Below are 21,864 nucleotides of genomic sequence, written 5' to 3'. Positions count from 1 at the left end.
TGCCCCGTCATCCCGCTGAAGACACTGAAACAGTAGTAGCTCCGGTATCAACCCCTGGGGCACACCGCTAGCGACTGTCCTCCAGGCAGACTTCATGCTGCTGATCACAATGTTTTGAGCTTGGCTGGTCCGTGACTTCTCGGCCCACCTCACTGCCCGCCTGTGTGGCCTCCACTTACTTCATCAGTTTGTCTGTGAGGACGTTACAAGAGACAGCGCTGAAGGTCTCAATGCATTCAAATCAAAGACACCCACTGCTCTGCTCTCCACCGGGCTGTCAGGTTGGTTAGGTCTGATTGCCCCTTTGGAAGTCCATGCTGACTTTCCCCAATCATTTTCTCATGTCCTTCATGTGTCTGGAAGTGTGTTAAGAAGTCTGGTCACCCCTGCACCACCACAAGTAAGGGCTAGCTGACAGAAGACGTACAATTTCCTAAGTGCTTGCACAATAAAGACACTTCCATTTTTCATAATCTGATTCAAGCCTTCCATGTTAAAGACCAGCTTTTCAGCGAAATGTTCAGCCCAACTGTTGCAAATCATGTAAATACACTGTAATAAATGTAACAAAATAGCAATACTATGATTTAACAGCAGGTTCAGTGCTGAATAACTTTCTTGTTCCCCACTGCTGATTAGATTAGTTCGAGTTTCATGGCTGTCTCAGCTTTCCCCTTTCTCTCCCCCAACCCTGGAATGATTAGATGGCTTTAACACTTCCATACCTCCTGGGAATACCTTACCATCCGAGATGCTCCTCTGAAATGTTACATACAATTCTTTCGTCCCATTTTCAATAACTTCAAACAGCATGAGGACAAGTGCTATAAAGCTGCTCAATGCAGTAGGATCCCTACATCACGATGTGAGGAGACTAATAAAAATTTGCTTGGTTAGTCTAGCAAAAAGAAAACCAAGAGAGGAGTAATTGCTCTCTAGATACACATCAGTCAGGTAAGGCCTTGGACATCAAAGAATCATTTCAGCTAGAGGACAATATTAAGATGAATGTCCATCAGTAAAATTGGAATTTATGTAAAATTTATAACCATTTTGGATGTGGTTCTGTAAGCAGCCTTGAAAAGGAGAAAATTACTCAAATCAAAGACTCATATTCATTTTACAATAGAGCTTGATATGATCAATTTCAAAAACTGTACCTGGAAGTAGACTTCAGGACCTTCCAGTCCTGTGTTTCCTCAACCAGCTGCATAATGACCTCTCTCAACAGTATTGTATGTCAGACCTCAAACCCTCATTAATTTATGCTTAGCATATTCTGATGGAACATTTACGTCTACACCAATCCAAAGTACACACTGATAATACTGCGGGTCAGCACTTAAATTCAGTCAAGCCAAATATATTTTATTTGATTCTTGGCAGAGCATGATTTAAAAGCAAACAGAATACTTTTCAAAAGAGTAGTAAGTAAATAAGAAAAAAGAAATAAACATTAAATATTTTTAAAATGCAAAGGGAAAATACTATACAGCTTTTGATTAGATTATCACATAATGCAGCTCAATTACTACGTATGCTCATCTTGAATCATTACAAAGTTTTTGTGAATAATTTGCATACACCGATTTGTTCTTTACAAGAAAAAAAAAATCCAAGAAAGCACTTTATATATTAAAATGTTTCCTCTTACACTGTGTAGGTTAATATAGGAAATATATAATATAGGAATATTAATATAGGAAAGGAAAGAATTCTAGGAAAAAACTTAAGCTTTAACTACTCATTTCCACGTGTAAGTATTTAATCCGCACATACAACTGCTACATTTGGCCACATCTTTGAAAGCCAGGGGGCATTAATTTTTTACATCATTAAATAAGTTTCTTAATATTTTTATTTCAGATCATATTCCTGAGCATTAAGGTGTTTCAACCTCACAATTTCTTTTTAAAATGAAGTTTATCAGAAAAGTGATTGGGAAAGAAGTCTGGCTTCCAGATCACATCAAAAATAATTCAAGTAAGTCATGGTAGAGAAGCAACAGAAGTCACTAAACTTCTAAATTCTCACATATTTTGCTTACAGAACACACAAAGATTTAAAATAAACCTTAATAATTTAATACTTAGAGCACTTCTGTATTATCTAAGTATCACTACTAACTGCAAAAGCTGCGTCTTAACAGGAACAAGGAGTAGATCCACAAGTACTTCCAAGCACCTACTTCCCACTGAAGTCACCCACAATATTTTACATCAAAACTAGAGAATTTCTTTGCAGATTCTGAGTGTGCTGTGCCTCAGCTTCAGGAAGCTCCAGGTCTGAATTATTTGCATTCCAAATATTTAGATTAATACTTGACGAAATAACACATTAACTAAATTAGTTGTCCAGTATTTTTTAATTATTTCAACTTTTTTGGCAATGTGCAGTATCTCTGTAGCAAGTGGAAATGTTCCCCAAACACAGCCAGCCATGTACTGCCTCTACTTAGCTGGCTAAAAACACATTTTGGTGCCTGCTGCCCTGTTAATTCTTTAAAAATAGCAATGACAAATTCTATGCCTGAGATAACCTTCTTATCCCAACATCCCAAACAACAATGGCATTGCAGCCTGCTGAAAGCAATCCTCTCTACAAGGACTGTATTAGTATTTACTCTTCCAGTCAAGACTCATCCAGTTCCATGCGCAATCACAGTAATTCAGTTTTCAATGCAAGACACTTCCATGCTGGAAAATCACTTATGACACAAGATGATCGCCAACTTCTTTACGAACCACTGTCAGAAGAGACTCAAAGTAGTTGCAGCATCAAGCTTACACTGTTCTGAAGTTACCAAGAGGACATCTGTGACATCTGGCCTTGATTTAATTAAGACTCGGGTTACTTCCAAGAATTAAGTAACCAGCCCCACCTTCTTCAAACACTTTTAAAAACACTCCTATGTAACATTAACCTTGGGCACCAAAGTCAACAGAAGAAGTATCAAGCTACAAAACACATAAAACACACACACACACACCACTTCTTCTGAACCCTCAAAACAGCAGTCCGACAAAATACACAGAAAACCAGGCCCTCAAATATTAAAACGTTTGTTCTGAGAAGAGGACTCATTATACTCCACCCCCAATGTATGGAAAACTTTATTCCACAAGGACAGTCCTCCATTAAGATGGGCTACATTTCTGAATGTAGGTGAAGTTAAGTCACTACCACATATGAGAATGGACCTTAATGCTGTCAATAAAGGGCAGAAACATAGAGCTACAAAGGAGAGGATTTTTTTCCACAGACTGCCATTTCCATCTTTTATTTATCAGCCTTGATCCTCAAGAGATCTCGAAGTCTAAGGAAAAAAAACACCTTGATTTTATTGAATGCTTGAAAGCAGCCTTAATAAAGACATTGATTTATGGCACATTATAATTTCTCCCAGTCTTCAGATCCCACTAAGCCCACACTGTTCCACTGGCAATAGTAACTACTATCTCTTCTGCTTACACAGGAATGTAATTTCCCCACCTTCTGCACCGGAGAAACTGGGTACCTTTTTCTTAGAAATTGCCTGATTAATACAATTAATTCAAACCCAGAGCCATTTCCCCATCTGTATTTAACTTGGGATTTGTTGTTACTGTTTAAAATATAAAGAAGAGGACTGTGTATCAGAAAACCCATTCAACTTCTCAGCACTTCAGCTTATATAGCATGTCACAAAATCTGTCTTCAACCATACTGATTATAACACCTCTGCTTTTTCTTAACCCCTGTCTACGGATAGGTTGGAACTGTTGGTTAGTCTTAGTCAACAGCTGTTGTACTAGTTATTTTGTCACATGTAGATACAGAAAACACACAGGGGAATAAACGGACTCCTCGTACTTTCCTACCATTTTGGATTAGACTGTAGTTAGAATAACTATGTAGCCTTTGAGCAGTTCTTAGTACATAAAATGTTTGCTGTATTGGTGCACTACAGTATACTTCTCTATATCTTAAAGAGATATAATTAATCTTGTCTCTTCAGTCATTTTCGCAAGTAGAAGGCAACTGCTAAAAATATGAGCTACAAGCTAACATAACATTGATTTTGTAAATATTTCTGTACTGGGAAAGGCTACTTAAAATCAAGAATTCTATTTGAGCCTCTTACAATGTTATTCTGATTTCCAGCACACAAAATTTTTTAGTCTTTCGATCACTGAGGTTGCTGAAAGTTGAACATGTGACTCTAGATAGTCATCACTGATACAATCTGATCTTTTACTGGGCTAGAATTGCATTAAAAGTAGTGGAAAAAAAAGACTTCATGTGAAGGGGCAAACCCAGGAGAACAATACAGGTCTGTGTTACTTTAAGTGTTTGCCCTAGGAGCAGCAAGTGATATCGTTAAGAACACCTAGAAGTATGGGAGATGTATCCTAGGAATCATCCACCCTTGTGCAAAATAGATCAGACCGCCAAAAAGAACACCACCATCAAAGGTATTATGGTAAGCTATGTACGAGGAGCAAAATATGAAAAGTATGGTGTATGACTAGTGTGAATAAGAATGGAGAGAGAGTTGAGCATAAAGAAAAAAAACTTGATCATCTATTCAAACAATGCTACCTAAGTTGATCTAAGTGCAACTCCTCACTCCCTGCCTCCCCTTAGTAGAATGTCGCTTCAAGATTATTCAAGACATAGGAGAGGAACAGGATTACAGGGCCATGGACTATATGCAATGACATATAACCTGAGCTGCTGTGGAGATGTACCTGGAGATTCTTAGTGGAATTATCCGAGGAAGGACAAATAGGAAGGAAATAAGTGAAAAAAAATAATAATGGAGCTGACAGAGTAAATAGGAAAGAATAAAACAGATAAAAATGATGGACTGAATACAGAAAGAAAGTTAAGACATATAAAGAGAAGGACTTCCCTGAATATGCCCTTTATTGACACCTTTCCTTAACTACTGGAGACAGCCTATCGTGCTAAACAAAGCTTCAAAATTATGTTGTGTGGAGACATGTGTGGAGAAAGGAGCTAGAACAATTCGATACCTGGCTTAGAAAATATGTGAACAAGGAGAAAACAGGAAAAAGAAGGTATTTCAGAAGAATGGAGACTGGCTGTGAGGGGCTTCAAAGTGCTGTTTTAGTCACAGCAGATGATGTTTGAGTTTATGTAAAGGTGTTAAGTACTGTACATTGTTTACTTTTAACAGTGAACCTCATGAAAAATATAGTAAAGGACGCAATTCTTAAGATTAAACTTGAAGATCACCATGTCCTACAGATGCAGTCAAACACATTAAATATTGCACAGTTAGAAAGTCCAGTGGTAACGGATACAGCAGCATTTCTTCACTCCCTACAGACGAAGCCACAGATTAAATGCAAAGACTTCCTGATGAGAGGCAGTATTTCAGCAGACATGGATTAACAAGTTTTGCTGAACTTGAGCAAACTCTACAGTACCAGACCACGAACACTGCAAATTCCTTTCAAATCGGGGATAACTACAAAAATGTTGGGAACAAACGATTTAGTCATTCCCTTTCAGTGTTCAAATAAAAACTCAACTGCATGCCTACACACGCAGTTGAAAGTGCTCCTCAGGATCTAATTATATAAATTTTCTTCTCCTCTATTAACATCATCTAATCTGTACATAACACATAACACAGAATATGACTTTTTCTGCCTCTTACATGCTTTGTTTTGTTGGATGCCAATTCAAAAACTGACTTAGAATGCAAAATAAAAGGAACAAATAGTAAAAGAAACTATCACTTTGCTGAAAACCTTCAGCAGTAACAGTGGGGAAATGAGTAACAGCTATTTGAACAAAAATGATTTTATTACTTTTAATTCTCAACTACAAGAAGTATTTGGAGTGCTTGAACGGCCATCACCCTAACCTTTTTCTGTATGCAGCTCAGACATGCCTTTTCCCAATGGATATTGTGCATCTTGTTCATCTTTGACAGCAGCCAGAATGGCTGGGCATTCCCTTTCTTGAAACTGTATCCTGTTTCTGACACTGTTCAAGGACTGCTTTGGAGTACGTGTTAGAAAATGTACTCATTTTTTGTCTTTTACTACTTGCATTATTTAATAAACTAAGACCCTGCTGTTCCAGTCACTGTACGGATGGAATAAGTAAGACAGTCCCTGCTCCAACAACTTAGAATCAAAGGACGAGGCAAAAATGAGGACAGATGGATAAAGAAAGAGTGGGGAGTACAAGGAAGCCATGAAAACTATTTTGGTTAAGGTGGTAGGAGGACATGTGTCAATCTAGCTATATTTGTGGGATAACTTTTAAAAGCAATTCAAAGGAAGTAGCCTGGTGGATGTTTACAGTGAGCCTGTGGGACAACATGACAGAGAGCATGACGACGGCTGACAATCCATCAGGCTGTGCAAACTCTTGCTACCAAATGAGCCAACACAAGGAAAGTGAAAGCAGCTCAGTCCTAACGTACGATGAGCAGCAAGTGTAGAAACGAACACAGGGACAGACATCATCAAAATGACAGCCAGGAAAATAACATACATAAAGCAAAACTATAATGGTCAAACTCAGGGAAAAGCACAGTGTAGCTGAGATCCCAGAAGGTAAGAACCTGAACAAGGGTTCTGGCTGCACAGATGACTAGGGAAGGTTACACCTCTAAAATACAGAAAAAAAAGTGGTTTGAGTTATGCTGGAACGCATATTTATACATGATACCAGCAATGAGCTGACACTGTTAGAACTGCACAGTGACTTCATCTCCTGAATGGAAACAGAAATCTTACAGACCATTTCTCAAGTCAAAGCTACTTTTTCACCTACACACATTAATTGACCCTTACTAGTGTTACATTTCACACACTGTTTTATAATTCTCAGTGTCACAAGATCCGCCTTACTGTTCCACAGCCATACCTACATATGATGACGTTCAATAATTCTTTGCCACCAGCCAGCTGTGTTCACTCATTTTTTGCCCCCCTGATCATTTAATGAATACTTGGATTATCACATGTCCTTTTGAGCTCCCACTGCTGAACACCAAAATGAATTCCTAAGCTGTGGTTCTCTTTTAACCACTGAAGAGCTCGGGCAGTAGTTAAATTATAAAGCAAAAGAATGCAATAGAAGATTCAAAAGAGAAGCACAAGAATGATGTGAGTTGGGTACAAGGAGGCTAGGAATGGGGTAAGCTGACCTGGACATTCAAATCCTTTACTCTAGAGAAGATACAGGAGCACTTTAGGTCTTTTAACAGATTAAGGAGATGGTCTGGATTATCTTTAAATGCCCTTTAGTGCCTACATTCTATTTTCTCACAGGACCTTTAGCTGGCTTAATAGCAACAAAATAAATAGCACTGCAATCAACTTGAAGTTATGCAGATTTTTTTCTTAATTCTCTTAAAGAATGACAGGTACAGTGGGAACCAAAGCAATATTATGCTCCCATATCTTTTAATTAATTAATGTATCTAAAATGCTTTCAGTAACTACTTAAATAAAACCAGAACATGCTGAGCTGAAAATAATACATTGATACGAAGAAAACTGAGAGATTTTGATATGCTTTCATTTTTAAGAACCAAAATGAGGAAAAAAGTTTACAGTTAAATGTTCTGAGAGAATATTAATAGCAAAGAACTTGAATTCTGAAAAGAGTCCTCTCAAGAATCAGATGGCTTATTTAAAAAAGCCATCAACCTAAGTAAGAAGTAATGGTGCATTTATTTTAAAGTTAGTTTTGAATTTTAAAGGAGACTATAAGTCTTATTATTAAACTCAAGTTAGAAAACAGTTTAACAGAGCAAGTCCACTTTGTCTATTTAACAGAATTCTCTTATAAGCCTGTTCATGACAACAAAAATATACTGCTTATTGGCAGCTTCAGTATTTCTTCTTATCTTAGCAGCTTTTTCACTCTCTGAGGCACAGAACAAAAAAGCCCAGACAAGGGCATAATTTTGTTTTTTCCTTATCAACAAACTACACAGGAAAACACATAAACTTTTACTCAGAATTAAACAGAGTAGCATCTACTGAGATCATGAGATCAATTAATCTTAAGAAAATCTTTGAAAACTATTGGTATTAAAAGGTATTTCAATTCAGCTCATTCATCTTAAAAAGTACCTTGAACCTGCCCTAAATAGCAGGATCTATTACATAATCCATACTTAGGCTTATGTGACCATACTGGAGGTTTCTCATTTAAATGAGATCAAAATCTCTGCTGTTTAGCGTAGGCTTAAAGTCTTTAACATTCTTAAACAAAGGACTCTTGAACCCAGCTGCACATCATGTAAAACAAGGTTGTAAGACTTGAGAAAATCAGACATACGGCAACAATTCTAAAAAAAGAGGTAAAATAGGCAATTAGCTTTTGCCTTACCTCTAACCAAGGATCTGAACTGCTAGAGACACTGATTAATCTAAAAAAATACGGCACACTATCACCACAAAAATGGGAGATGATTCAAGAAGTAAGCGTACAAGTCTAGAAGACAATGTCCTTATGGCAGCATGATGGATTTCACGTTCAGTATTTCAGACAACCGCCTGTATTTACCAACAATCTATGTGAAATACTATTTTCTCACACACGGTATTTATAACGATTTATGTTTGACAGCTTGAAGTAAATAGAACAAACTCAAATTTTCAAGTATTTTGACAGTTCTGTGGTTTGACTAAAGTTCACTGAGTCTAAGGAACGTGCGCTGTGAATAAAGCTTAGATCGAGATATTCCAAGCCTTCCTGCTGCTCATGTGAGTTTGAAGGTACTGCTAGCAGAAAAGAGTTTGTAACGGCAGAGTGAGGGTAGAAGAATATGACTTTTTTCTTTGCAGGAAAAGAGAATGAAGAGACAAGACTGAAATTTACAGGACAACAGAGAAGTGGCTCAAAGAATGGAAGCAAATCATGGAAGATGATGGGAGCTGCAGGATGCTGAATATCAGATAGGTAAAAACATATTTGTATATAAAAAGCTTTTGTCCCAATTGAGTCATGCAAGACATAGTTGTAGACACTTTAACCCCGTCAGACTTCTGTTTCTGATGTGAAACGCAATGCATCGTTACTCTGAGCAAATTTATAACCTTGTTTAAAAAATCCTTAAGAAAGATCAAAAGATCAAGCATGATTAAACAGCAAGGTCAGACATGCTATCCAAAATAGAAGGTAACCTCCATTACAGTGTATCAGGTGAAAAAGGGGGAATTTGTGAAGGGATTAAGAAATATTTGAAACAGATTGTAAAGTTAGTTATCAAAACAGGAAAACTTTCAGAGAATCTATGGGACCAAGAGGTCATTACAAAGTTTAAAAAACAGACTTTATGAGCACATGTGGTATGAAAAGCCTGCCACAGAAGATGTGCCTGTAAAACCAGTTTTACTCTGAAAAGATAAAATAGTAACAAATCAACAGAACCAGAGGGTATCCACCCAACAGATCTAGAGAAACACAGGGAAGAAAAATCAGAACTACTGTCATGTAATTATCAGAAGGCAAGGTACTTCCCCAAGGCTCTTGAAAACATTATGCTACCATGACAAAAAAGGAAGAAGAGGAGATAGGAGCAAATGGTTAAAAAATTTCATCCTAAAGGAAGATCATTCTCTTTCTTTCCTGCAATCCTGTGTTTGCATTTGTGGAAATCACTGCATTGACAAGCTACTATCCATATATAAAATGTTCACCATTTCCAAAGTCAAGAGGCAATTCTATGGTTCTTTGATTTCTATGATTTAAAATGTCCTTTTCACTGTTACTGTATATGCCTAAATTACAAGAATCTCTTTTTTTGAGTTTTTTTGTTGTTGTTTGGTTGTTTGGTTTGGGGTTTTTTTTTGCTGTGGTTGAATAAACAAACCCAATTACAAGTTTTGGGAAATTAAGAAACATACAGCAAGTTCTTGATAAAATCTTTAAAGAACAGCTTGTACTTACCTGCTTTCTGACACTGTACAATCTTCTCATATAAGCTATCTGTATTTTCAACTACAGTCCTGATGGTCTGAATCATCTGTAGAGAAAATAAATTACAATATACAGAAATATCAGTAAAACTCAATTTTTATTGGAAAATTTTTAATCTGTACAAGATGCTTAAATTTGAACTCGAAACAATAATCTAGTGTTTCTTGTTAACATAATGAATATATTCATTTTCCTGGTCATGACCACGCAGAGAAGTGCTCTAAATGCAGCATAAAGACAGGAAAAATACGATGGTTTTGGGCTGGGATGTGTGAACACTGAAGTAAAATGTCTCATCCATAATTTATCGCCTACCAAAACAAGTGAAAATTATACAACTATATACCAGGTAATTAAGTTTTGGCGGCTTGAGTGAGATAACCTGGAGGCAGGTTTCCTCTTCCTCACTCTCTCTGCCATTCAGGATGATGACCACTCACCACCCAGTGCTTCCTTTTTCCTAGGGATCATCCCACTGCTCTTCCAGATTTGCTCCTTCTACATTTTCCCTTTTTGTGGCTTGACCCGTATGTATGTATGAGACAGGACTCTATGGAGGAAAACACATCACTCAAGGCTGGTACTGGAGGATAAGGAAACTAAATTAGTGCTTTATCTGATCCTTCCAAACAAAAAGCCTTTTCATGGAAGCTCAGCTAAAGCACACCAATTCAGATGGAACTCTGCAGACTTTTCAGCCTAGGGTATGTACTGAGAGGTAACACCTTCGCTTCACACCTTACCCGCTGATGTCTCTGGTATCCACTCATGCAGTTTTCTTGCCACTAAAACAATCACTTAAGTTTGACATGTTATTTATGTGGGTGTTCATGTGGAACTTTCTTTTCCTTAGCAGACCACAGTTGCTATTATGAGCAGGAATGTGCCTTGTTACAGCAAAAAAAACCCAAACCTCTCTTAATGCTCTTCCTCAGAGAAACATTACTCTAAGAGGCAGGACTGCAGTAGCCCTTCCTCACACAAATTAGAAGGAGCCTTCTCCAGCTGAGTGACACTGAAGCTGTTTTTGTGAACGCTGCTCTAAGTGAGGTGTAAATCAATTTGGAAAAGCAGGCAGGTAAGCCTCAGGTTTTTATCACGGCAAGTGTGCAAGCGAGGAAGAAGAACAGCTGCAGAGATGTAAACTACCCGAAGGACTTATTTTCAGCTACACAAAAATCTGATTTAAGTAAATAACAAAGCATTTAAAAATCCTTCTACCTCCGTTTCTATCATTTCAATATAAAATGATAAAGAAAATTATGCTACATATAAAAAACACGTGAACAAGCAACTGTAGAGTATATGGAGGTCATCATACTGGAAAATTTAATCTTCACATCCAGATTAATCTGTATTTAATTTCAAAGTATCTATTTGTCTTGATTTGTATTATGTCGGTTTAAAAAAATTGTGAATTATAGCATATGAGGAAAAAATAACTTGATCAGGTCACTAAGCTGCAAGTGAAATACTTTAGTTCACTCATTTTAAACTGGATTGTTCTTCAAATATATATGTCAATGTTTACTCAAGCAAAGACTGCCTATAAGTAGATTTATGCTGATTAATAATTAGGTGTAACAACTTGAAGACGACGTTTTTAGAGAGAACTATACTTAAATGAGAGAATACTGTATTTCACCCAGATAGGCTTCTATAGGGAGCACTGCAACCTGACTGCTCCTGATCCGTCAAGGAGAAAGCTGCATTTCACTATGTTTCATTACCATTCGGTTTTTGAAACAGTATTCAGAAATTTAAATGCAGCCACCATAAATTTGCTTTCTAAAAGGCAAGGATTTTACGTGTTTCAATACGTATGTCATGTAACACATTTGCTTCTGTAATGCACTTAAATGAAGAGAACGAAAACAGCCGCATTCAGCCTCAAATGTACTTGCAATAACTGATGTTATTTTGCTTACTAGCTGAAAGGATGATGTAAAGCACCCTCCACTGAGATTCTGCTGCACGGAGAATCACCTTGAAAAATGAAATGCTGAGCATGTATGGCTCTTGTTTTGTCAGATTTGTGTATGCTAATACATAATAATAAGGACTGCAGTAGGATCCTCTGTTAGTAAGAAACCTTTCACCTGAGAACCCTTTTGACCAGAGTTCATAAAAAAAAGGAGACCAGCTGGCTCTTAGTATTCGTTCTGAAGGAACTGTAAGAAATACTGCAACTGCCCTATGTTGAATAAAAATGCTTACATCACTGTTTCTTTGTTTACTTTCTGTATTGACAAAGCAAGAAAGTTGTACTAGTTCTGCAGATGAAATTAAGCACTGTAGTAGTGCTCCATCACAACAAGGATAACGTTGAAAAAGAAATTATAATAATGTGCAGATTTCATATTGCAGAATTTTGGTATGTAAAGTTGCTTTGCCTAAATACTCTCAGATCAAAAGCAATGCCCTCTTTGCAACTTCTGAAGAAAAATTCCAATGCTTTTCATGTGACAAATTATTCTAATATAATTTTTATATTACCAAGGCCAGTAACAGTTACTTTCTTTATCTTTGGTCTCTAAACTACATACAAAGCTGTATTTAAGATTAACAGCGCCACTAAGCAATACTGGCTGGGCTAGCAATAATTCAGAGGTTGACCATTCAATCAATATTATGCTACACCCCAATTTTGTTGATGTCCTTCATGAGGGAAATAATGGAGCATTATGCTGTGTGCACGAGCAGGTGTCACCTTTTTGTTGTGTTTGATTAATTCAATATAATTTTATTCTTATATTGCTCCTCACCATGCAGTCACCTTTTAGTATGCGTTCAGCTATTTGTTAAATGACTCTTAAGGGGTGTTTGAACATATAAATTCTTTCCGGTATTCAAGCCAAAATTATAAAATCATTAAATCATTCATGTAGATATTAAAAGGGACTGAAAGACTTTTGGTAGACACAGCATACGGAGCAACTGAGTATAAATGGTTATATCTACACAGAAAATTAGCTCGATCCAAATTATATGTGCGTGTGTGTGCTTGGTACAAAAGTGGAGTAGAAAATGCTGAGTAAGTAAAAGCTTCAGCGTGAAAACAGTATGCCTGCAGCAGAATGAGAAATTCAATTGTCAAGGAAAAATTACGAAAAGTGAGGAAAAAGACAAAGGCTAGTATATACTAAAACTAGTCTGTACTGAACAAGCCAGTGAACAAGCAGGTATTTGCTAATCACAGCCAGCTCTGAGAATATTATCAGTGACAAAACTGGAAAGTGAAATGCAAAGCAAACTTAATAGGGAACAACCAGTTACCAGCTGATCATTTAAAATGTATTGAAAATTATCCATGGCTATTCTAAGAAACGAAGAGAAATATAATATGAAGTCTAGTAGCTATACTTTCTAGCAAGTCTTCCACAATATTAATTCCTATCTCTAACTTCTGTTGCTTTTTTCTGGAATTAAAGATTCAGAATTTCCAACAAATATACTTTAAATACAGAATGTTGAACGCTGTAATTGCTTCAACTCCCCTTTCAATTCCTGCCCTCCCTACCCCAATCTTAACATGACCAGAGAACTGCTCTGGAACTCACTGCAGACTGGACTATCTTCCTTTATTTTTTTGGTCAATGGAAAATGGGAAATGCAGAATGGAATGCTTTATGAGCCTTGAAGTCATCACATTTTTGCAGAGGCCAGGCTGACAGCTTGACCTATTCATCAAACTCTGTTTGTTAAATCATGCAGTTTACCTAGTTACCAGAAAAAAATGTCATTAATTCTAACAAAAAGACAAATGTCAAGAAAGATGTAAAAAAAAAAAAAATATTTTTAAAGGGTTTTAGAAAGAAACACTAAATGTTCAGAGTTCTCAGTGAGGATTAGAGATCTCTATTATTATATATTGTCCCTGCCTTAAAATGCATGATGACGATGGTTAGAAATAAAAAAAAAATCTTGCTTCAGACTGATGGAACCATGTTGCTAGGAGTACCATTCATCACTTATATAACTGTGTCTTCACAAATGAAAAAGTAATATACTTTAAAAATATATCTATCCTCTTCCTCTGCAAAACAGAACTCTCATTAAAAGAGAGTTACAGAAATTTAAAGAAACGATATACATGTCTAGACTACCCTTTAGGCTTATTTTCTATGTTGCAAAGCTTTGTAGGTCTGTTTTGTTGTTTTATGAAAGAGCTAAGAGCTATGAACTAAGACTGTGTATGTCTATGCATGTATATAAGCAATCACACACACATACACATGTATGTATTTGAGACCATTCATGCAATTTCAGCTGAACTTGAACAAGCGAAGATCTACTTTTACCCTGTTTATGCCCCCAGCCTAGGGAAAAGACAGATTTAACTCAACCTTAATACTTTTAACATCACATTTAACAAAGAATATAGACCTTGAGAAAGAAATCTTTTTAAAAAGCCAGGATTTATTAATTCCTCTGCATGCAAAGCTGGTTGGTAGCACACAACGAGAGACATCAGCTGCATTTCAAAACGGAAGAAACAGCCAATGATAAACTGTTTGGTTGATGAAACTCAGGGAGAGAAAATAACTTCACTGACAGAGCTGCAACACCAAGGATTACCTTTATTTTTCGCAAGTAAAGCACACTACACATTCACATTTTGGAAGCTATGAACATGTGTTGCCAGTACTCTTAGACCTACATTCCAACAGTAGAATTGAAACCATACTTACAGTAGGAATAAACGAAATCTTTATTTAAATGGTTTTCTCCACAAAATGCTGCTGACATTCTCCTTTCATCTCAAATCTCAGCATATTAGATGATACTTCTGAAACCACAAACTATACTATTTCTGAAATAAGTTTAGTATTCGGTGGCCAAACAAGTGCTCTTACCAGTAGTAATAAAAATGTCATTTGCATTTTCCAGAAAATTTAAGTCCACAATAGTACAAATAGCACCAACAGCAAACAGCACGTCATAAAAAAAGGAAACCAAAACAGATCATCTCAAACTACAATACATAAACCGCTAATAGTATCCACACCATTTCAAAAGATATGTGTGATCCAGAGAAGGTCAGAAGTTGCTACCACTGCCCCAAGCAATAACAGCAAGGGAAGGGACTCTGGTAGAGAGCATATAAACACTTCCATTCTCAAGAACCACTATACCTACCAGGAACTATGGTCAGTTTAATTAAATATATGTATAAACCGTACCCATCCAGTCCAGCATTCAATGCCAATACACCACAAGGCATTTTTGTTGTGGCACTGAACAAGCAAAATAATTGTCCTTAGTCCTTTCAGTGACAACTGCCAGGGTTACCTTGCTCTGAAGCTGCGTAGAGAGTTGTTTTGAACTATATATACTGCCTTTGATTTTCCACTGGAGAAGAATGGTGTTATAGCAATAAGGAAGGAAATGACTGGAAAATCAGATAATAAATTCATATTAAACCTCAGAACTCAAATGAATCGTTCTAATGGTGTAGGCACCACAATGAAAGCATTCTGAAATGTCCAACCTTTACACCAGCACCACCACAAAACAAGAGAAGTAGACTTCTAATAAGCAGGTGACTTGTGTTCACATTACTGAGCTCAATTCAAAACTCAGTAAGCAGCGATAAAAACCTTACATCTACCACCCCTGAGACCGCTACCACCACTAGATCAGTGCTGCTCAGTTTTCAAGAGTAAAGGGTCCCCAAGTTCAAACAGGAGTGATACACAGCAAAGAAACATGTTGAAGTGATTGCAAAGCAGCATCTACACAGAAGGGACAACATAAATTTCTCCCAAGCTCAAGTTACACTCTTTCAGACGACCACTTAGCCGAACTTTAAAATATCTGAATACTTCGCTAAGTTCCATGGAAAGGATAACTTTAAAAAGATAGCTGAACAGTTTTCAGAGACTACAACATTCTGACAACTACCACTGTCAAGTGATGAAACACCAAAACACCTGCATAGGCCCCAGCAGAATAGATTTTTATTATTTTTCTTTCAAAGTTTTTCTTCAAAACCCAGAGAAATTTTAGAAATTAAGACATAAAGATTAAATCTAGCTGTAAGTTGAGCAATTCATGTTATGCAAAGCAGGTACTGATTGGGAATAGTTACACTGAGTCTTCTTTAACGACAATTTCATCAAACGCAGAGACATGTATGTGGGATGCACCAATGAGTCCTGAGGGGTTGGACCGACATCCATTGCAAGGCAACTCGCAGTTATCTCTGCAAGGCCATGGCAATTGGAGGATGTTCCTGAGCGGAAGAAAGCAAATTTCACTCCTACCTCCAAAAGTAAAAAGGAGGATCAAGGAACTACAGGCCAGTCAGCCTCACTTCAATCCCTGGGATTGACCCAACTGTTAAATCATAGTATTGCTATTTTGTTACATTTATTACAGTGTATTTACATGATTTGCAACAGTTGGGCTGAACATTTCGCTGAAAAGCTGGTCTTTAACATGGAGGACTTGAATCAGATTATGAAAAATGGAAGTGTCTTTATTGTGCAAGCACTTAGGAAATTGTACGTCTTCTGTCAGCTAGCCCTTACTTGTGGTGGTGCAGGGGTGACCAGACTTCTTAACACACTTCCAGACACATGAAGGACATGAGAAAATGATTGGGGAAAGTCAGCATGGACTTCCAAAGGGGCAATCAGACCTAACCAACCTGACAGCCCGGTGGAGAGCAGAGCAGTGGGTGTCTTTGATTTGAATGCATTGAGACCTTCAGCGCTGTCTCTTGTAACGTCCTCACAGACAAACTGATGAAGTAAGTGGAGGCCACACAGGCGGGCAGTGAGGTGGGCCGAGAAGTCACGGACCAGCCAAGCTCAAAACATTGTGATCAGCAGCATGAAGTCTGCCTGGAGGACAGTCGCTAGCGGTGTGCCCCAGGGGTTGATACCGGAGCTACTACTGTTTCAATGTCTTCAGCGGGATGACGGGGCAGAGCGCATCCTCAGCACGTTGGCAGAAGACACCAAACTCGGTGGAGGGTAGATAGAGCAGATGGTTGTGCTGCTCCTCAGAGGGACTTTGGCAGGTGGAGACATGGGTGACAGGAACCCCATGGAAAGGGTCGAGCAAAGGGAAGTGCCAGGCCCTGTACCTGGAGAGGAATGACCCCCTGCACGCACCAGTACGGGCCGGAGGCTGACTGGCTGGAAAGCAGCTTCAGAGAAAAGGACCCGGGTGTCCTGGTGGACAAGAAGTTGAACATAGCTAAGGAAGTGCAGCGCCGGAAGACCGAGGGAGGTGACCCTTGTCCTCTGCTCCACGTTGGGGAGGCCTCAACTGGAGCGTTCAGTCCAGTTTGGGGTTTTCCTGTACAGGAAAGGTATGGACTTACTGTCCAGCGTAGGGTCACAAAGAGCATTTAGGGGAGTGGAGCATCTTTTGTGTGAGAGGCTGAGAGAGTTGGGATTCTCCAGGCTGGAGCAGAGAGGGCTCGCCTCGGACCTTGCCTAGTCAAACACTGGAAGAGGTTGCCGAGTCTCCATCCTTGGTGCTATTCAGCACCCAGTGGGACCCAGTTCTAGGCAACCTGCTCTACCTCAGCCTGCTTTGAGCAAGGAGGTTGGACTAGACGATCTCCAGAGGCGCCTTCCAACCTCAGTGATTCTATGTAAATAAGGATTTTAGTAAAGTTGACATCTCTAATGGAAAGAAATTTTTAGAACTGAGCTTTCTGGCTCAAGGCACCAATCAATAATAACTTCGTTATAGATAAAAATCAGGTGTAGTTTTGCCCAGACACTCCAAATCTGCTCTATAAAGAAGAAAACTGATCCCACTATCCAAGCACAGTCCAAAGCGCCAAGGTGAGAAAACAAAGTTGGTAACAGCTACTTCTGTACACACAGAGGACTCCTCACATCAAATTAAATTTGCTTTAAAGCAATAAGGTTTTTAGCAAACGTATTTTTTACATCAGAAATTATTTTTCCAACTATGCAAGAAAATAAAATGAGCACACAAACACATAGTCACTGACATTGGAAGGGACCTCTGGAGGTCATGTGGTCCAACTCCCCCTGCTCGAGAAGGACCACCTAGAACAAGCTGCCCAGGACTATGTCCAGACAGCTTTTGAATATCTCCAAGGATACAGACTGCACTCCCTGGGCAATCTGCGCCAGTGCTCAGTAAAAAAAAGTGTTTCCTGATGTTCCAACAGAGCCTCCTGTGTTTTAGTTTGTGCCTCTTCTCCTGTCACTGGGCACCACTGAAAAGGTCCTGGCTCTGTCCTCTTTGCACCATCCCTTCAGCCATTTATACACACTGACGCGATCCCCCCAAGCCTTCTCTTCTCCAAAGTGAACAGTCCCAGCTCTCTCAGCCTTTCCCCATAGGAGAGATGCTCCAGCCCACTGATCACCTTCCTGGCCCTTTGTTGGACTCCGTCCAGCAGTTCCCCATCTCTCTCATATCAGGGAGCCCAGCACTGGACACAGTACACCAGGTGTGGCCTCACCAATGCCGAACAGAGGGGAAGGATCACCTCCCTTGACCATAACACATACCACGTATTACGCTATCATTAAGTATTACACTTCCTTTTAAACTTCAAAATTCCATCCTCTTCCAAAACAAATGCAGAGGAAATTTCCATTATGCTTCCTGAACTCACCGGCGTATTATAATAGAAACGTAATGCCGTACCTAATTGACAGTGGCAGTATATCCCCATTAGTGGTAAAAACATGGGAACAGACTTACGGCTTCACCTTTTCAGCCTTCCTTTTCTCTCTCACCTCTTTTTAAGATGTTTTGTACTCTAAGAAACACATACATGGAACAGGGTTTTTTTGTCCTCAGAAAGAAGCAAGCTGAGATTATGCCATAATGCAGTGCAGGAGTATAAGAGACAAAATCCACTTAGGAAAACTAATTCTTGTAGACCCGAGAAAAAATAGGACATCATCTGTTCTTAATTCTGCAGTAGCCCAAAATGAATTAGATTTCCCACAGTTCCAGAAAATTTACCAAAGGAACAAACAGTCCACAAGTTCTCCATTAAAAAGTCTTACGTTCTTTCTTCCTCATAAGTAAGTATTTCAGACAGACTAGGCTGAAGCAGAGTAAATAAAATAATCAGAAACTCTCTTCTAAACTATGCACACAATGACATTAAACTCATTTAATCCAACAGTCATTTCTCCTTGTTTTCCTGACACTCTGTTTACAGCAAAATTCTTTTCATTGCTTTTAAGCTACAATGAACAGAATGAAAACACTATGTACAACATGGACAAGAAGGAAGCACATATATATGAAAAGAAAATATCCTGTATCTGTAAAGAGAAGCACAAATTTATCATCCTTGTGAAAAAATTAAGAGGCCGTGTTATTTTTGAAACTAAAACTATCGGTAACAGTTCCAATAACAACATTTTTTTTCACACAGAATGAGTCAAAAAGACAAACAGAAGATTACAAATTTATCAAGGAAGAAAAGGAGACCTGCTGTTGGAATTATGGACTACATTTAAGAGAAGCTGCAATGCATCTGACCTATTTTTATGCTCTTCCATAAACATTCCATTGGACTACATTAGAAAAAGGACAGGAAGCTAGATGAACTCCTCTTCTTAAGTAGTCATATTATTTTACGCTTTTATGAATACTGAGTCAGCCATTAGCCAAAACGGAATTAGTAAGAGGACACAAAAAGCTTCACCATTCATGCTCTTAACACAAAATGAAGAAATCTTGACTTCCCAGAAGCACCAAGTTGTCATTATCAGAGCTTTTCAATCAATGTAAACCAGCTCATATTTCACAGCGTTTGGCAATGGAGTCTGAATATCCAAAATTAGATGTTTGTTTCTGCCCTTGTGGACTGAAAAGCCCAACATAAGCTGAGGGTATCATCTGTAGCTCTATTTTTGGAAGCATAATAGCAACCCTCAGTTTAAAATGACTGTCTTGTTATAAAACAGGAAAATAAAAACTGATAATAAGCAACACAACTCTTTTTGAAGAAACTGCCCAAGCTATTCACTTTTTTTCTGATGCTTTTCCATCAGTTTTTGTGACAGACTAACAACTACACAACCAGTAACTTTAAATTCATTTCAAAAAACAGGATCTACAATTATAATTTATTAAGCATGGCAAAAATCCTTACCTGGGCTATTTGCAATATTAAATTGCAATGAATGATGTATGTTTTTCCTTAGATCTCTTCACCACTGAACTGTATCCATTTATTACCTAAATAAAGACGGTTCTAACTCTGCAGAGACTTGATAATGAAAGTAAACATACCGTACAAAGCCAGAGGCAATAATGGAAATACTGAGACAGTGTGTGTTACTGGTATTTACATATTACATTTATATTGCCAACTCTGAAACACTGTTATAACACACACGCTAACAATCCACCACTAACACTGAGAAAGTTGTTCAAACTCTAAGAACCCACGTACTTCACACCTTGACGATCATCCCAAATCTGGGAGCATCATTAAGTCATACATCTTCAAGAGTATTTAGCTGGTTTAGCTAGATCAAAGCTGTTGGAGCTATACCTACTATCTCTAATCCACTTACCGGGAAAACATACCCTAATGTAAAAATCAACACAAGCAACTGTCTTTAATAGTTTTTTCCTGTTGGAACATCAGGTTAAGTTCAGCATTTACGACAGCTATCAGAGAAGAGCTAAAAATTTTAAAAGGCTAAAAATTTAATAGTTACTTCATTTCAGCATGAGCATTTGAAAGGGCACTTTGTCAAATGCTTTTGGAAAATCCAACCAGACTAATCTTCCATGTCTGGATGCTTCTTGGCTTCAAAGTACTCCAAGAGATTAATGAGCCCTTCACTTTATGAAAGCTGTATTGACTTTCCCCCAACATGACATGTTTCTCCATATTTCCTCTAATTTTCTTCTTCAAAACAGTTTCTACCCATTTTCACAGTACAGATGTCAGCCTGTCTGATCTGTAATTTCATGATCTTCCCTGGAAACCTCTTAAAGTACTGGCACCACACTAACAACTTCAATAGTCAGTTTCAAGTGAGAGGATACACACAATTAGCAGTTTGGATATATTAACTCTTGAGATCTTTCAGAAGCCTTGAATGAGTATCACCTCTTCCTTGTATTTTTTTTCTCATTCATTTTGCCTTTCCTGTGTAATATCTTCTATCAGCTTTTAAATTCAAGATGAATTCTCCAGTGAGTCCTTCACAAAGAAATGTTTCATGTGAAACCTTAATCGCCACAGGTAAACAGACGCAAAAATTAATTTAGTGGTGTGGCTTCATTTCTTTTCCTGGGCTTTCTTTTATACTTTGATCAACTAGTGGTCATGCACTCTCTTTGACAGGCTTCCAGGTTTTGGTATTTTCAGAAAATAAGTTACTGTTAATTTTAAGTCTGTGCAGGTTGTTCCTGGAATTCTTCACTGTTGGCTTTCTTTTATTTTTTTATTTAACCATGGCAAGGTTAAATATCTATCCTATCCTTCTCATTTGCATGTGACTTCAGCTTTCTGGAAAACGCCTTCTTTCTTTGAACAGCACCTCCTCCTTTTTGTCCATCTCAAGTGTTTTTTGGTAAGTGGCACATATTTACTTCATGCCCCCTGTGTGGTATCTTTAGAATGTCTATGATGTCTGCTCTTTTGACTACTTCTCTTACTTTTTTGTTTTAACAAGGTTTCTTATTTTTACATAGTTACGCTCTAAAGTATAAAAACAAGGAATAATAGCTTTTCCATCTTCAAAGCCTAAGTTCTTTGCTTTATATGCCAGATGATGCTAAGAGTTAAACTGTACCAGGAACACCCATGGAGCTGGACACCAGAAGACATGGGCTCAAGAACAACATTCTGAACCACCAAGGAAACAGAACTCAGTCGATACCATTCATGTATTCCTCAGAAAAGGTACCAGATGGAAAAATCTG

The 21,864-nt window shown here is 38.0% G+C and overlaps 1 protein-coding gene across 4 annotated transcripts in view; it reads right to left on the bottom strand.

Annotated features, from left to right (window-relative positions):
• Positions 1–21,864, bottom strand: part of PLCL2 (phospholipase C like 2) — a 103,901-nt gene that overhangs the window by 15,295 nt on the left and 66,742 nt on the right. For 3 of the 4 annotated variants that reach the window (XM_055805315.1, XM_055805318.1, XR_008747389.1), the window contains exon 5: positions 9,931–10,006. In XM_055805315.1, the coding sequence (XP_055661290.1) occupies positions 9,931–10,006 (76 nt within the window). Of the gene's footprint in view, positions 1–8,367; positions 8,408–9,930; positions 10,007–21,864 lie in introns of those variants that run through there. The other variant, XM_055805316.1, reaches the window with a different exon arrangement.

The sequence above is a fragment of the Falco peregrinus genome, chromosome 5 (genome assembly GCF_023634155.1).
Source record: "Falco peregrinus isolate bFalPer1 chromosome 5, bFalPer1.pri, whole genome shotgun sequence".
Taxonomy (NCBI): Eukaryota; Metazoa; Chordata; class Aves; order Falconiformes; family Falconidae; genus Falco; species Falco peregrinus.
This window is presented reverse-complemented; position numbering and strand designations above follow the sequence as displayed.